The following is an 18,944-nucleotide window of genomic DNA, read 5'->3' as shown; positions in this document are numbered from 1 at the left end:
GTGTTATTGTTCCCTTTTTTTTTCTGTTTAGTTTCCAAGTAAATAAATAGGAGACATTACTTCTAGAGCAATCTACTATTTATGTGTTTTTATTCTCTGTTTTTACAAAGTGCAAAGGAGCAAGACTATAAGCTAGGTAGAGATGTCAGCTTCTATTCTTAAAAACGTACAGAATAATCTAATATCTGAAGAATAGTGAGGAAATCAGGATTAGAGGAAAAATAAAGTGGTACAACATCTAGGTAACAATTTCAGAAGTATTTTAGAGATTTTTTCCATTGCTACCTGTTTTAGACCTGTCAATCTTTATAGTCATAACTCGATGCTGATTGTGATCATTTCACAACAGACATAAATAAAATTCCTATACTTAAAATTCAACCTATGCTTCACTGCTTTGCTGCATTTGTTGTCTTTTATATTATTCTGAGATGTGTTAAGTACCAAAGTCAGAATAAAACAAGTACTTGTTTTGAAAAAGAAGCATAAGAACATGGAATCATTTTCTGGATTAATTCACATTTCCACTTGTGTGGCATGGTATTCAGGATGTTAATTTTTTATTTCCAGTAAAACTGCATAAGCATATGGAAAATCAATTTTCCGGCCCTACATGGAAAAGCAAAGAGTATGTAGAGATACATCTGTTTACACTACTCTCTGAAAATGCAGCTCTGTATCTCCCTCAAAATGAGTCTATTTGACACATTATGAAAATTAAAAAAAAAAGAGAGAGAAAACATAAACGCATTTTACTTTGTAATGTTAAGAGAAGCTTTACTTTGTTGCTTACATTCATTCAAATAATTTATTATTTGAATCACCTACTAAAATGAGTGTAATTCTCATTGCCCCTTAACAAAGGTCCCTTTCAGAGAAAAATGTGAAAATGCCTACTCTGGTACAGCCTTTTTGAAGTTACCTGAATTCTGTCAAGTATACAGTATACTCTTGGCAATTAAATTAGCTGCATTTGCAAAGGGAGAGGTGTTTCGATGTATGACACCTATTCCATTCCTTCTCCATTTGTCAGAAAGGTTCTTCACTATTTCCATATTTTCAACAAAAGTTGTTGGAAGCATGGAAAATTATCAAAGATATATATGAACCTCTACCTAAAGCCTTGTCATTCTTTTCTTTCATAATCTAGCTATATCTTCTTTTTGCAATTTGCTTCAGATGCAGAATAAGGATCATTCGCGTGAATGGAAACTACACACAAGTGAGGATTTGCAGAATAAAGCCAAATGTTTGAGACTAGTAAGGAATGTCTCAAATGAACACAAGGCAATCAACATCATTTTATGGCATTTTATGCTTGCTTCCAAATGGGAGGGCCCAGGAGTGTTTGTTGGATGAAAACTTGGTCTGTGAGCAAATGATTCTAGATTGATATAGGAAACTGAGAGATATACCATTGTATTCTGTGAAGGCAAGATACAAGATGGCATCTCCCTGCTACCTCTTACATGCTGACTTAAATTTACAAGGTCTGGAAAATTGGGAACCAAGAAGTTCCTGCTGAAATCCCAAAGTCAGAAGCTGTCACTCCAAAAGAGCAGGCTCAACTGCTTTGGACTATAAGTAAGAGTTTGTACTGTTGTTGTTAGTCATCCATTGATTAACACTAACTTGGATGACCTGACACTACTGAAGATCAACCTGACACCAAGACATTGCTGGATTGAGGAGCAATCCAGCTGTCTCTTTCTCCATTTTCTATCTTTTCTCTTTATCTTTTATTTTTTCATTCTTTGTAGTAGCCATTGTCTTACCTGTAATGTTTATTAATCGTAATTATCAAATTAGCCAATTATACCTCCAATTAGAGTATTAGTTAACAAAGCTCTTAATAAATGGTAATTGATGTGTATTATTAATCTGTGTATTGGATGACTCCATCTCAGTAGCAAGCCTTTGCTGACTAGGGGAGATGTGACTCAGGAGACAGAAAAAGATTCACCTCCCTAGAAACCTACTGAGTGGGACAGACAATAAAGTTTTGCTATGTATAAAAATGTTAATGTAGTGACAGCAGTTACCTGTTCATACTAAGCTATAAGAGCCATTTGTTAGCAACCAAACCCATTAAAACTTTCATCCCTTCAGCATTTATATTTGCCTCTTTGCAAAATTGGACCTATCAGCTGATTCTCAACAGTCATATATAAATATTTTTCATTGCAATTTACATAGAGTAAATCATTTGCATTGTTAATTTTTAAGAGAAAATAGGAAAACCAAATATTTGAAATCAAAATAGCAATGTGCAAAGCAATAACGAGGAACATTAACTGACAAAATAAGTTTCTTCTTCAAAATACTTCTATCATGATTATGTTTAGAATAAACATTTAAATAATATTCCTATTGTTTAAAAAACAACAACAGTTTCACAAAATAATTTGTTTCTGTTGACCAAGTAATTACTTTGGCATTACAATAATGGACGAGTATTCACAATCAGACAATAGTCTGCAAAAGTATGTGACCTTACCTTCACCTGCATACGCCAGAATTGAGCGGGCACGCATCTGTTTTCCTTCTGTGGTTTTGCCGGAGCAGGTGTGTGAGCAGGAGGACCACACAGACCACATGCTGAGCACACAGTCCTTTGGGCATGGTGCTTCGCAGACAACAGGGATTGGGTAGATAGCATCTCTGCATAGCTGCCTGTCAACCTCTTCTCCTGGGAAAGAAAAGGCCAGTAGCAGTCTATCATTTGTTAAATTAACTTAAAATGAGCAATGTAGCCCAGATGGGCACACAAATAAATTAGATTCTGTTCTTCTATATAAACAAGATAAATAGATTTCTTATTACAATGACTTGTCTCCTCTCCCTTGAACACACTCAAATCTAGCTTAATTTGATATTCTGCTGAAGTCTGGATGGTCTTTAGGCTTTAGCTTTGTTATTATATATTTGATTTGAAGAAAATCCACATATGAATAACAGAGTGTGTAGTATACCTACGGAAAATAGCAGGCCTATAACTACATATACATTAATCACCTTGTCTTCATCTACATTTGTGGGAGAAGGGGAAAAGTATCGTAACTTACAGATCAGCCAACTTTATAAACGATAATCTATCCTTTGAATCGGACCTATGTCTACTTACATATTATTTATATATTTATACTTAAATATATGAATATATTCATAGAAAGATAGACAGGTAGATAGACAGATAGATGTGAACCTGCAATTTAAAGGATAAATACCAGGAGTTGCAGTAAACTGCAATCATTGACTTTTGTTTGGTTATAAAAACCTTTCATTAGGCAAGCCTGAGACACATCACTTTCACAGAAGTATAAAAAAATTTCAGCATTTATATTCTGTCACGTCAATGTTCATATTTCATTATAATAAAGACTAGTATAAATTGTTTAATGAAATACTCCCTAATGTTTAAGTACAAGTACTGCTTTTATTTTCAGTAAAGAAATTGCAGAAACACTGTATGAGATTTCTCTGCATAGAATCCTAATCACAAAGTACTTAGTTTTTAAAATATAATATCACTTCCTGATCAAATCAGTTAATATGCATTAGGTGAGCAATAAAGGAACAACCTTGTATTCAGAAGTCAAAATGTCTCACTGACAATGACAAAAGGCTCAGGATAAATCTTCACTTTGGAGCAGATGAGAGAAACACTGAATTAAGGAGAGAGATGTTTGGATCCACTGTTTTAGAGTTATAGCTTTGTTATCATACAAACCAATTACAGAAATCACTGGCAACTAAAAGCACTGGGAACTGAATAAATCCAGTATATAATATCAGTCACAAGGAGAACTTTGAAAAAATGTACACATAGATTACAGGCACATAGATTTCTGAGGCTCTTTTAACCACATACAAGCCAAGCATGAAAAGAGATAGTCTCACTTATAAATAGGAAATGTTTTTCTTTCCCTTAAGTTTTCTGAAAAATATGCCTCTTCAAAAGCATCTAAAAGTCATTTGTGTTACATGATTTTTGCCACACTTAGAGTAAAAAAAATGTTATATTGAGATATGATTAGTCTGTAGAAATGTTACTGAAGGATAAGTGATCTCAATGGAACTGTATAGCATGGTATTTGTAATGATACATCATGTTAGAATTTTTGTTTTAATGGCTAATGTCAACAAAAAAACTAACTCATCAAGATTTGCAATGGAATACATCTTTGATACAACAAAACATTTGTTGGAAATAATCAATAAATATTCTTTAATGTTAAATATAACAGCCAGTGATAAAAGCAACCACCTGGATTCTGACAGCTAATTGGGAAATGTGAGCAAAATTAAAGATCTATAAATCCTACTTTACCGAAGCTTCAATTTAGGCTTTTATTTCTTAACGAAGTAATAAATTCATAAAACAGTAACCTAAACAAAATCTGCAAGATTTACAGAGTCTTAAAACCTCTCAGATAACAACCTCTGACAGCCTTAATTTTCAACAAAGGAGGGTTTCCTGCCTAGAAGATCAGAATGACATACTGTTTAGAGTGAAGTACGAGAGACAGGAGCAAACAGCAAATTTCTTTTCCAAAGAATGAAGCTAGAAAAATGATGAACTTTACTCTCAGACTGTTCCATCTCCAGGTAATATTTAATGAAGTAAATGCTACATTCATTTTCACATCTTTCAAGAAACACTACTATTACAATATCAAGCTTATTTATCACCCACCAACTAAGATAGCGTTAGTGCAAAATTCAAGCTGAATTTTGGGTCACAATGAGAAATTGAGTTAACATTAGTTTCAGCCTGACTGTATGTTTAAAATGAAAAAATCCTTCACTCTGTCCCAAATCTTATCCAAGCTCTTATCTTTTCCTTTTACAGGGAAAATGTTCTAGAAATACACAACTTGCATAGAGCATTTATTTTTTGTCAACAATCCAATTCTTAGCTGACAAAGGCAACAGCACAGAAATGCAGCTAAAAGATATATTTTATAATGGGTATTTCTTCAAGAAAATATGGCATTTAGACTAAATTGTTTCTGACATTTCACTAATGATTTTATGAACAATTTGACCTTTGTTAACTTCCTTATAAAGTGCATAGTGTAGTCAACTTCTAGGAGCCACTCAACCATATGCTGGAGCAACACCAATATAAAGACTAAAGTCACATGGAAAAAGTCCTATTTGGGAAAATTTTTCATCTACTGTCTAATATTTTATTTGAATGTTATGCATATACATTTATGTTGCACAAGAGACAAAAAAAATTCATAAACATGAGTCAAAGGTCGCTGCCTGGAACTACTTGTGTTCTAAGCAACAGAATGGCAAAAAAATAAAATCCAGAATGAGGAAAACAGAATATGAAATAAAGAAAGTGTTCACCACTGAGTAGTTGATTTGTTCATTGAAATCTCAAAGTTAAAAGCAGTCCATCTTTGGAAACAGTGCTTATGTAGCTGAATGATATTCCTCTCATGCAACAGACGTATTTTGGGTTAAATTCTCTGAACTGCACTAACTGCATGAAGAAATGGCAGGAGGCAAAAGAGGCCATATTTAAGGACATTAAATGTCAAAAACTATTTAAAACTGAACTGGTACTTTTACATATTTGTACCATCAGTAAGGACTACCAATCTCTTCCTTGAACTGCTACACTGGTTCCAACTTGACAGATAGCAGAGTGACTAAAAAGTCACTACAAACTCTCCTTCCAGCCTTTTTTATATTTTTATTTTCTAATTTGTGTGCATGCACCAGAACCATAAGTAAACTACTATTTGATTAATTAAAAAAAATAAATAAAAATCTAAACTTCCAGATAAACAAATTCTTAGTGATTAAAGACAGATAGTTTGTGACTAGCAGACAGGAGGAACTGGCTGTTTGTAAGTATCAGACTATTCATATCAGTTCTTGTTTTATTACGTTCACTAAGAAGATACATTATGCAAAAATTTGGTTTAGATGCTAAAACTTCGGCTTGCATATTCCATGCAAGCAAATCACATCATTCTTTTATTTTTTGTTTTTATCCTGCTCATCTGTAAAATGTGCCTTATATTTATGTTTCTTGTAATATACTTTAAGATCTTTCCACTGTGAAGCATTCTTAGAGCTAATAACACTTGAGAGACATAGCAGGAAACCTTCTTGATTCTTGTGTATCTTTTAACACGATGCATGCTCCAGTGCACAGAAAAAAAATGCTGTCAGATTCTGACCTGTAGTAAATGGAAAGGCAAGTGCTTAACAGAGGGCAAAATTATTTTAAAGCCTTAAAATGAACAGTAAAATCACTGCTGGATTCAATGAGGCATGGAGTACAATTGGGGAAAAAAAAAAAATCAACATAAAAATGCTGTTGGGGGCCTACACTGTAAGGTACTTATTTTGGTCTCAGTCCTCTACCATCAACTATAGTCTCTGAAAGGCCAAACTGTAATATGTAATAAAGTCAAAAACAACGATAATAAAATTACAATAAATGGAATAAAACCAACAGAGAACTTTGAACATTAGTACTGTAAGTGATGTATAATCAGTAAAGGAAAAGAATATCACACAGTGATATCACAAATCATGTAGTTATACTCTAACATTTCTCAAACAATTAATGATAGCATCTGAGTGTTAATGCTAAAACTGCAGACTTCAGCATCTGCACTGCATAGTCAAGTGTGTCCAAATTTGCTAATATTTCTCTAAGAAAATAAAAAGGGCAATATCTTGTTTTTGTGGTTTCTAGTAGTCATGAGTGGTAGTCTGTTTTTAAATACAACAGATCACAGGAACTTAGTGTTACTTGTGTTTTTAAATCTACACATTGGAAATGAGAACGTAAAAATATAGAAAGGATAAGCAGTTCAAAGCAGAGTATAATCTGAATGTGCCGTTTATACATACATTAGGGAATATATTGTATATATGTAATGATATCTGTAAACAATAAGACTATTGTTTATCTTGAATTTTCACACAGTATGCATTTCTCTCAAATGAGGAATTATATGCGACTCTGTGCTGACTATTCAAAACTCAGCAACTGGTGGTCTGCAGTACACTCTGTTTTTCATTCAGAACTAATAGAATCACGAAGTTGGAAGGGACCTTGAAGACTATCTAGGTCCAGCTCCCCCACTACATACCCATCAAATCAGGCTGCCTGGGGTCTCATCTAACACAGTCTCAAATGTCTCCAGGAATGGATAATCCACAGCTTCTCTGGGCAGCCTGTGTCCATGTCTCACCACCTCCTGCATAAAGAAATTATTTCTTCTATCTAATCAAAACCTACCCTCTTATACTTTAAAGCCATTATCCTTTGTTCCTGCACTGTACTTCCTGACAGAGTCCCTCTTCATCTTTACTGTAGACTCTCTTTTAAGTACTGGAAGGCCACTGTAAGATCTCAGAGCTTTCTTTTCTCCTTCTTTTTCCCCAACTATCAACACCAATTTGAGCATAATTCTCCACTAAAGAGTCTGTGTACAGTTTTATGATTTACTGCATTATTAATTATGTACAAAGATAATTTGACTGTAAGAGGGAGAAATATATATTCTTTAAAGTTTCTTACAGTTATGAAGTGCCTAATACATCCCTTTTAGTTGCAGCTCCGTGGAGAAAATATCAACTGCCTTGAAATTACAAGTACTTCATAAGTATGTTAAAATAGTATCAACCAGAAAAAGCATTAATGAGGGACTTTTTTTAGCTGACATTATTCAAAAGTAAATATGAGAAAAAAAATCAGGCAAATAACTAAAATAAGAGAACACATAGAAACTTGTACAAATTTGAAGTTCTATGTGAGACTTCCATTATCAATAACCTTGTCTGCATGTTGGCTGACTAGTCTGATACAAAATGGGCAATTATTCACAATTACAGAAAAGCTGTTAAAATCATCATTAAAAATCATAAATTTTCAGATGGTAGTTAAACACCTAAATAAACTAACATAATCATTTTAATTTCTACTATTACTGCACTTGTTTCAAACAACTAAGTAATAACCAGTTCTCAATAAAGGAAAATTCCTGTCTACCTCACATGAACCATCAGAGCAATTTAACCTTTCCTTCTAAGCCAAAAAGCTGCAGCAGTTCTGCAATTTTTTTTGTTTTTATTGATCAGAATTTTTTTAGCATTTCTTTTTTTGTTTGTTTTGTTTTTCTTACACAGGAGAAACCATCTGAGGAAAACTGTCTTTCTCACAGCACGTCTCTAATTAAAACACACTATTGAAAAAGGCTGACCCAGATTTTTCTGCAGGGAGAATTTAGAATTTAATCCCTGCAAACCTAATCAAATAAGCCCTGAAAAGGGAAACAATAATATTTACATGAAATTCATCATTTACTGCCTTGTTAGATTTACTGCCTTGTTAGGTGCAGGAATCTTAAATGAGAGTATTTAAAGGAAAAAAAAATACACATACAATGGTATCAGAATGAGATACCATTTTTTTCAGCTCAATACTTTATATATACTACCATACTTTGATAGGCATAATGAAACTCTTAAATTTTTTATTAATCCCAGCAGTATTCATAATATCCTGACAGTGTTTATTCATATCTACTCCAATGATAAAGCGTGTCAATGTAAGCTTTAGTGCCAGTAAAACAACAGCATCCATTAAAAAAAAATAGCAACGCCATGTTAGCCTATGTAATTATTTTCTGTTCTAGTGGCAGGATGACCAGCTGTCAAAAAAATCATTTCTCTGCACAGGATAGGTTGACAAATTGTCAGCAACTTGAACATTTTTTAACCTCTCTAATAATTGAACATCAAGTAATGTAAAAATTTAAATTATGTTGTCAATATATTCCACTTCATTAGTTTCAAAGTATTTCAACAAACTCAATGTGAAAAGATTGGTCCCTGCTTTCTTTTTATTTTCTCCCTGTCAAAAGGCACGGAGGTCCCCTTCTGCCAGGCTGACAGGGAGTCTGAAGAGGTTTGCTGTCTTCTGGGAACCAAGATCTTGCACTCTGCCAAGAGGAGTGCAGAACCTTGTCAAGAACACAGACTACTATCCACTATTGCTCTTTCACATGGCATGAATGACACCAGAAGGGGGAATATGGGCAGAATCAAAGACTATAAGGCCCTGGGAGCGCAAGTGAAGAAAATTGGTGCCCAAGTTATCTTCCCTTCAATTTTTTCAGTTAAAGGAAAGAGGGAAGCCAGAAATAGACAACGCACATCAATTCCTAGCAGTGTAGCTGGTGCCAGCACCAGGATTTTGTTTTTTATGACCATGGGACTCTCTGTGGAGATTATAATCTGTTAGGGAGGGAAGGGATCCTTTTATCTAGAACAAGCAGGGCAATCTGTGGCAACAAGCTGTCCAGCCTAGTGAGGTGAGCTTTAAACTGAAGGACTTAGGGGGTTGGGTACAAAAGGGGAAACACTCATGCCATTGCATCCACCAAAGGAACATGCCAGGCCAACAAGAACAGTGACAAACGTCCTTTAGTTGCCTCCCATGACATGAGCCAAAAGGCCAGCCACCTCAAGGGTGTGTATAGCTATGAGGGATCCTCTTGCATCTATCAAGTGACACCTACATCCTCTGCTCTCTTTTCTTCCCCAAAGTACCTGTCTACCAATTAATGCAGCATAGGGAACAAACTGGAAGAATTACACATCTGGATGTTGTCAGAGGGCCACAATCTCATTGTGATCACAGAGATGGGGAGGTACAGCTCACTAAGACAAGCAAGGTTATGTAGACGAGTTGCTCTTTATGTGAGAGAACAACCGGAATGTATTGAGCTCTGCCTAGGGATGAATGATGAATGAGCGGAGAGCTTACAGGTGAGAATTAAGGGGCATGCTAATATGGATAACACTGTTGGGGTGCTTATTACAGGCTGCCTGATTAGAAGGAGGATGTTAATGATGTCTACAGATAGCTGGAATTAGTCTCATAATCACAGATACTGGTTCTCACGGGGGACTTCAACCACCCTGATATTTGCTGGAAAAGTAATGCTGCCAGGCACGCATCATCCAGGAGACTTCTTCAGTGCTTGGAAGATGACCTTCTGACTGAGGTGGTAGAAGAGCTAATAAGGAGAGGTGCTGCTCGCCATATTGTTACAAACAAGCAGAAATCTGAAGGATGGGGGCAGCCTAGGCTTCAGTGAACATGAAACAATAGAGCTCAGGATCTTACAGGGAAGAAACAAGGCAATTAAGTATGGCTTCCTACCCTGGACTTCACAAAAGCCAAAAGCCAATTCTGACCTCTTCAAAGACTTACTTGGAGATATCCCATGAGTGAGAACACTGGAAGGTAAGGGGGCCCAAGAGAACTGGTTGACATTCAAGCACCACTTCTTTGAAGCTCAAGATTAGTGTATCCCTAGGTGTAAGAAATCAAGCAAAGGTGGCAGAATACCTGCATGGATGAAAAAGGAATTCATGGAAAAAACTCAAATGGAAGAATGTGTATGGAATGTGGAAATAGGTCAGGCTCCATGGAAGGAATTTAGGAACAGTCTCTGGAAAGGACAAGGAAGGCTAAGACCCTGCTGGAATTAAATGTGAGGACAGAGGTAAAGGACAGCAAGAAAGGCTTCTTTAAGTACGTCAATAGCAAAAAGAAAACCAGAGAAAATTTGTGTCCACTGCTGAATGAAGTGAGTGCCCTGGTAATTTCCTTTCTTCATAAAGGCTGAGAGACCTGGAACTGTTCAGCCTTCAAAAGAAATGTCTGAGGAAGGAATCATACCAGTGTGTATAAATATCAAACAAGAATCAAGTGCATAGAGCCAGGCTGTTTTCAATGGTGTCCAGCAGCAGAACAAATAGCAATAAACACAAATTGCAACACAGGCAGTTCCATATGAACTTGAGAAGGAAATTCTTTACTTTTGAGGGTAACAAAGCACCAGAGCAAACTGCCAGAGAGGCCATGAAACTAGTTCTCAGGAAATATTTAAAACCCACCTGGACACATTCACATGTAACCTACCTACTCTGGGGAACCTGCTTTATCAAGGAGCTGGATTAGATGATCTCCAGTGGTCCCTTCCAACCCCTACCATTCTGTGATTTTTATAAAGCAAAGATTACTGCTTTCAGTTCTATTGCTTGGGTAGCTAGCTGGTAGCTCTAAGTGTTAAATCAGTTGGTAATTCCCTAATCACTTGCCTTTCTTGCAATTGCTTTTGCTAAGTAGAATTTGCATTTAATTAAGTATGTCTTAATTAGTTGATAGTTAATATTCTTGAAGTCATTTTCTTCTATGGAGCCTAAACAGAAATGGCACTGATTTTGATGAAGACAAATACTCCAATGTTTCTCACATCTGTTGGTTATGCAAAAATATAAGTTGCTCTAATAGTTTAATGATATGAAAATACTGTTGAATTGTAAACAGTTGTGTGTGTGAAAATGTACTGTCAGTTTGGTTCCACTGAAGATTTTCAAGAAATATCAGTACTCCTTACTAAAAAAAAAGAGCAGGTTGAGCCCATTATTAAAAAAAAAAAAAAAAAAAAATCAACGCCATAATTTCATAAACATAGCGGGATTCTTTAAAAAATTGTGTCAGCACAAGTACATAAACCTTCATATAATTTACTCTAATTGTGACTGCATATATAGAACACACAGGGAAGGCCATCGATTCCTCCTTCACTATGCAAATAACAGGAAATACAAAGACCTTCAAAAATACAAAGTTAAAATTTAAAATATTTTAGACTTTTATAAAGCAAACACTTGCAATGGAAAAAAACTATCATAGCAGGAACAACTGCAACCCAAAAGGAAAATAGCTGGGAGTTTGGAAACCCACCATATCATGTTTCTTAAAGGAAAGATTACAGCATGTAAACATCTTGAGAAAAAAAAAAAAAATCTGAGATTTTAGTTTCTTAAACAAACATTATATTTTCCAGGCATGTAAACATGGAACACTAATTTTACAAGCAGTATTAACTTCTTGATAATGAATGACTATGTACAATCTTGAGTATTCACCTTAAGCAAAAAAGAATTTTGAGTAGTGGAAAGGTACTGACTTTAAGAATCCCCACAGAGATAGGAAAGTCTAGTTCCAAGTAAGGTATGCAAGCACTTCTATTGCTTCTGTGTAAGTAGACTAGTACATTCTTGCACTGTTCCTCAGCTCTAGTTTAAATGCTAGCATGTTTGATATCCTTCCTCACAATACAACATATTAGCAGATCTGTAGAAAGAATGCAGATACAGGTAAGACACTTGTAAAACACAGGTAATTAATAGAAAAGCTGAAATATTTGAAAACCGTTCTGCTGCTGACATGAGATAGTTCTTGTTCCAAAAAATCTTTCCTGTCCTTTAGTTCATCCAAACTTTCAGTCTCACACAGTTTTTAAGAAAAGTGATCCTTTGCTAAGAAATCAAGTTTAGTATTCCTTAACGTATCAGGTAAAGGTAAGGTATTGACTGTTTCTAAAGTTGTTACTTCTACAGTCAAACTCAGAGTTAATGTTCCTTACTTCAAAATAATGAAAGCCACAAAAGGACAACTCTGAAGCAAATTAAGAATGTGTATACTTCTTTCTTAAACTGTTTCAGGTAGAAAATATCTTCGGATGCACTTGGGCATAACTGATAAAAATAATAAACTCACACATTCATATGCATTATTAATGCCTCCAGTAATCCCATTTTCATGTCTGGTAACAGAAGAACATATGTATTTCCCTTTATATTAGTTAGAGTCATCTATCAGGATTACAGTCATCTAGATGCAGTCTAAATTTGACAGAGAGAAATAAAATGAGGGAAAGGAATAGTATTTCTTTATTCAAATAATGTTTCTAGTGTAAAATGCAGTGCTGTCTGTCACATATGTAGGAAGGTCAGACCAAACAGCAATATGAAAAAAATATTAACTCAGATATTTAAAAATACAGTAACCTGAGATACTAGACTGGGAAAAGAAAGCCACGTTTTATTCTTTCACCACAAAAGTGCAAACTTATTTACCCTTGAACTCTTTTGTCAAAGAAGATTAAAATAAGAAAGGAAAAGAAACTTCTTGTCATCTTAAAAAGGAAAACACTGTGACAGCCATATTCAAGTTTTACTTATTATTTATCCTATTTTTTTCCACTATTCTTTTCTAGAGTTAGTCAGGTTGTACAACTAAATTATATACATTTCATCCAAAAATATGAGTCTTCCAATTCTGCATGTATTTACATACAAAATTGTTTAACTGGTTGTGAGAGGCATGCCAATATCAATTCCACAAATCATAAACTTTGCTACATGTGAAGCTTCCAATAAAAAGGAAATATATCGTTTTTATAAATGATCTCAGTTCCTCTACTGTACAGGTAGAGGCACAGCGAGGGTGACCTCCAGTGCTAACAGTGCCTTAATAAGTAACATAGCCCTTTTATCTTCCATGCAGCATGGTAAGTTACTGAGAAAATACAGTGCATATTGTGTATTATGCACACTGTCAAAGATTATCTTTACTAGCGTAGACAATTTTAAATTTTTCACTAGTTCTGATACCATCAAAGCGCTGTATTTGAATGGGCTATTGGTAATACTATGAGTCTGAATGAAAAAAAAAAAAAGAACCACATCTAAATAGAAATACTGAAAATTAATGCAAATTAAAATATGACTTCGAAGGAGATTAGTTGAACTGTATTAACATTTTGCATGGCTATCCTTGTTCAGAATGAAAGTAAAACATCTTAATAAACAGAGTTTAGGCCACTTTAATTTTGAATAAGAGAATTCACATGTGCCTTTAATATAGTTTAATATTGCTTCTGAAGGTCTCCAAAGAGCAGACTACACTTCTCTGGGCAACTTGTGCCAGTTGTCCTTCACTTGCACAATATAGAAGCACTTACTAATGGTCATGGGGAACTTCATAGTTTGTGCCCATTTCCACTTCTCCTGGCAGTGGACAAAGAGCCTGTTCTGACATCTGCACCTTTGCACCTCTGCATCTCACAGCAGAGGTGCTTCAGGCCCTTAATCACCTGGGTAGCCCTCCACAGAACTCCAGTATGTCTATGTCTGTTTTGTACTGAGGGGCCCAGAAATGGATGTAGTACTCCAGATGTGGTGTGTCACCAGTGCTCAGTAGAGAAGAATCAGCTGTCTTGAGCTGCTGGTAATAATGCAGCCAAGAATACTGTTAGCTGCCTTAGCAGCAAGGGCACATTAGTAACTCATGTTCAAGTTGGTGTCCCTCACGGCTCATAGGTACTTTCCTGCTGAGCTGCTTTCCAACTGGTAACTCCCAGCACGTACTCAATGCCTTAGGGTCAGGTTTCTTGGAGTGACAGCATGACCATGGGGCATATTAACCACTCCCCACTTGCAAATTAACTGAGGGTGCATTCTACACCATCATCTAGATCATTAATGGAGATATTAAACAGGAGTGAACGCACTGCTGGCTTCCAAACAGACTTTGTGCCACTGACCAATATCTCATGGGCCTGGTTGCTTATCCAGTTTTTGATACACCACACTTTCTCCTCATTCAGTTCATACTTCAACAGGTTCTCTATGACAGTCTTAGAATGGATGGTGTCCAAGGCCTTTCTGAAGTTTAGGAAGACTATATTCACTGTTCCCCCTGATCCTTAGACCAGTCATTTCATTGTATTAGCTTATCAACTTGGTCAAGCATCACTTCCCCTTTGTGAATCCATGCTGACTACTCCTGTGCAGTTCTTCTTCCTGCGCCCCAAAATGGTTTCCAGAATTAGCTGTCCCATTACCTTCCAGTGGATCACAGTGAAGCTCACTGGACTGCAGCCTGGGTCGTCTTTCTTGCTGTTCATAAAAGTGACATTTCTTCCAGTTTTCAAGCGCTTAGCTGAATTACCATGATTGACCCAATGTTAGAGTACCCTTGCAACTATAACTGCCAGCTCCAACAGCGCTCTCGGGTGCATTCACTACCAAGGGTACAAAGATGATATGTTTTTAGCAAAAAATCAGCTTCACTTCATAGTACAGCACAGTCTTAACATGGGAATACCAGTTCAGTATTTTCAGTAAAGATCCCAGCAGAGTATCTGCATGTTTCCTAACAAGAGGTGTAAGATTTTCCTACCTCGACAGGTACTTGAAGCATTTTCATCGTTCATTTGTTACTGTAGTTTTACTAAGTATGATAAAGAACAGAGAATGCAAGCATATTGATCATAACCAAATGCAGTTGCCTTCTAGATAGCAACTGATAAGATACCTAGATGCCTTCTAGGTAGCATCAGATAAGCCAATCAAGCAATCTTGATACGAAAGAAAAAGTAAGTTTGATGACAGGCTATGGTGCCATTGAGAATAAAATCAATATTAGTCTCGGGACCAAACAAGATCAATATGTCAGACCAATAGGCCATTTTAAGCAGAGTAGAGAAGAGAGGAAAAGTGCTGAAAGAGCTATAAGGAAATAAGAAAGTGCAAATCTGGAAGATCAGATCTCTTTAAAATTTATAGTGTATTTCTAAGAACACTTGACAACATCAATTCACCATAAACAGATACAGGCGATCTCAAGATTAGACTTCACTATTCCCAACCACAATTTAGAAAGCAAGAAAAAGATTCTTTAAAAAGTACGGGTTTAATAAATAAATAAATCACTCAATTTGTTTGTAAAGTGTTACAGAAATTTTACTGTGCATAATAGTGGAAAAAATGTCTTTGATTCTAGAAATATTTGCAGCGCAATTTTGAACATTGGTAAAGAATTTAGGATGTATTGATTGGAAAACAAAAGATTAATCTATTTTAAAATAGCATTATATCTGTTTGCTTATAAAAGGAACTGGAATTATTTCTCCAAGGGTATCATCAGATTTTTAAATGCATCAGACATGAAGAAGTGGAAAGCTGTACAGTTTTGAAAATTATAACATGCATTTTGTTTAAGTATTATTATAGATATTTCACTCTTCCCTCCAATGACTGAATGGAGAACAAGCTTAGGAAAAAGCTAAGGAATGTCAATGTTTTCAATCAAAAATGACTTAATTCTGATGTTCTACTAAATTTGATTAACATTCAGGGATCTAAGCTACAAACAGAAGCATGAGAAGGAAACAACAGGCAAGACTACAAAAATTGTAGCATGAAAAGCATGACAGCTACCTTAATATCCATAGAAAGACAATGCTTGCTAGTCAATCCTTTCAACAGTCTCTACACTGAGATGCAAATCTTTATATTTTAGACAATTACCTAAAAATGCCTATTTTTGAAGAAACACTAATTATCTATAACTTTTATGATCTTCAAGCTTCTAATATTCTGCATAAATATGAATTTTGGAGGATAATTTCAAAAATTTAAGCTCAGCAATTCACAATATTGCATCACAAATTTATTAATAAATACTCCAGCATAGCAGTTTCACCAAATATTGCCCTTCAGCATTTAAATATCATTCTTCTCTGTCATGCAAAAGCATAACCCACAGATGATGAGAATGACTAATGACATACAGTTGACAGAACATTAAAGTTTTCAGTTTGTCAATTATCTAGTATCATACTGCTATAAAGTGGCAAATTCATCGATGTGGGATGCTTCCTGCAATTCATATATACCTGTAACCTAAAAAGGTTACAAGAATAAGGAAAAATATTTTATGCAGTAAAAGATTATTATAAACATTTTCTTTGTGTTATTCATTCAGCTGTAGCTAGTCACTCTAGAGACTTGTCACTCTGTATGTGATATGACAGCTCAATTCAATCACAGTTAAAACAGAGGACTCAAGAGGTGTAAAGGGGATCACTACCACTGTCATGTTTACACATTTCTGAGGAGTAGTTTTATAATTAATTTCGTGGATGCTTCTGTCAGCGTCCCACTACTGCCAGATTAAATGCAGTCTTTGGAGAACATCTTTTTTATCCATCTTGCAATGAATAACTTCTCATCATTACAAGTGGAAGGCACAGCATGCCCTTAGGCTGCTCAGACTGTGAATTAATCTTGTCTTTTGGAAATATTTTCATAACCAATTCCTGTGTAGAAGACTAACCTGCACTTCCACTGTTTTTCTTTTTCCCAGCCTCTCAGCATATGTATTCAGAGAAAGAGCTCTCAGTAAAGCAACCAGAGGTAAATACCACTATACCTTATAAACATTTGCTAAATAAAGGAAATATCATTGCCATGCAGGAAAATGAAAAGTAATAGGAACACATTTGAGAATCTAGGGACGTCACAACTTTTAAGCTTTAGTAAATTATGCAACACTAAAAACTCTCAGAAATCTGATAGATTTACATCTGCTTGATAAATTACTTGCAACCCAGTGATAAATTAGGCTTCTTTCCTTTTTTTTAGGCTTTTCTTTTTTTGCTCAAAGATATTCAGAACAAGGGATTTTAAGTAGATTGTAAGTAATATTTTTTCCTCATAAAAACACTAATGCAGCAGCTTGTTATTTATAAAATATATATATATATATATATATATATATGCCTAAAACCATTAAAATAATACCAGGTATCCAATAATTCCTTAGGAAAGCTTTACACTGCTAACCCATTAATTATCGCAATCAGGAAGCTAAGCAGTAGTAAATGCTAGCATTAAAGTTGCCTTTGTATGAGGCTTTTTTTTAAATTATTATTGTTTTTAAATAGTGTAATCACATGCTTCTTATTTTTCTGCTGGGTTACTTCCTCCTTCAGTTCACAGACTAGAAGCTCCTTATGGCTATCCATTTGGTATTTTCAGTTCTACTGTCTTTGTTCAAAGCCTGAGCCTATGTTTTATTTACAACACATTAATTAAAAGCATTATTAAAACAGAATTGGTAATTTTTTTCCTAAGATCTTTCTATGATGGCTACCAGATGCCAAGTTTTACATTTATTTTCCAAACACTTTATGTGCGACAGGTCAGTAATATTTATATTTTGCTCATGCTTAAGAAAAAGAACAAAATTAAACCCTGAAGAATGATACAACCAAAGCTAGTTGTCTAAAAGATAAAGCATTCATTACTATGAAATGCCCCTTAATCCCCAAAGGAGATATATCTGTTTCACAAATCAGTAGCAGGTTCTGTGAGGAAAACATCATGTAAGCACAATTAAATAATTAAAGACTTCATCTGCTACATCCTCCTTATGATCAGGCTAACAGCTTAAATTTCCTACTTTTTAAGGTCTTGTCTTTGCAAGCTACATTTCTTAATTTTGACTTACTACTTCTTCCAAATTTTCTAGTTTAAAACAGAAACCAAGTGAAAAACAGTAGTTCTGCCATAGGTATTGCACTTATCCTAGAACATGTACTATTCTGCCCAGAGATCTCATGAGACTAAAGCTGGAGTAGACCAACACACTGCATTCCAGTTCTAAAAAGGAATATTTTCTTTTTCTCCATGCTTCTTATCCAGCTTCATTCTCTAGACACTAATTCCAGTCCACTACCTACTGCCCCTTCCACCCAGCCCAATGAAGTTCTCTCCATCTTCTTGTCAAATCCTTCCTTGGGCTGTCAGCAGACTGAATCTGTCTCCAAATTAACTTCTAGTCTTAATTGTATCCAGACATTTTATGTTTTCCCTTCTCTCACTTGAGTAAGTTCTGGAAAACACCAGGGACAAAACTTTCCCCAGCTCTTAATCACACTGCTTAGACAGTACCAGCCTCTCACTCTTGTTTTCCACTCCCTGTTTCATCAGATCTAATGTATAAAATTATTCCTTTCCCTCTGTAACACTTTTGTGGGTGTACATAGCTGAAATTCTGTCAAAAGCCACCAATCCCACAGAACAGGAATGGATCAATGGAAACACAGGAGAGCGCTTCCCATTTGTTCTGATTTGGAATAAGCATTGCAGCTATGTTTTACTCTTAGTTTGAAGGGGTTTTAATAATTCAAATGAAGGCATTTATACATTATCTTCAGGCTCTTTGAATTATCTCAAAAATACTCATTTTGTGA

The 18,944-nt window shown here is 35.3% G+C and overlaps 1 protein-coding gene across 1 annotated transcript in view; it reads right to left on the bottom strand.

Annotated features, from left to right (window-relative positions):
• THSD7A (thrombospondin type 1 domain containing 7A) overlaps positions 1–18,944 on the bottom strand; it is a 245,876-nt gene that overhangs the window by 68,497 nt on the left and 158,435 nt on the right. The window contains exon 10 of the mRNA XM_042888490.1: positions 2,498–2,689. Within this exon, the coding sequence (XP_042744424.1) occupies positions 2,498–2,689 (192 nt within the window). The remainder of the gene's footprint in view (positions 1–2,497; positions 2,690–18,944) is intronic.

This window comes from Lagopus leucura, unplaced genomic scaffold (genome assembly GCF_019238085.1).
Source record: "Lagopus leucura isolate 7727_CA_CO unplaced genomic scaffold, USGS_WTPT01 Super-Scaffold_100157, whole genome shotgun sequence".
In the NCBI taxonomy this organism is placed as follows: Eukaryota; Metazoa; Chordata; class Aves; order Galliformes; family Phasianidae; genus Lagopus; species Lagopus leucura.
The sequence above is the reverse complement of the archived record's forward strand: the minus strand, read 5'-3'. Positions and strand labels throughout refer to the sequence as shown.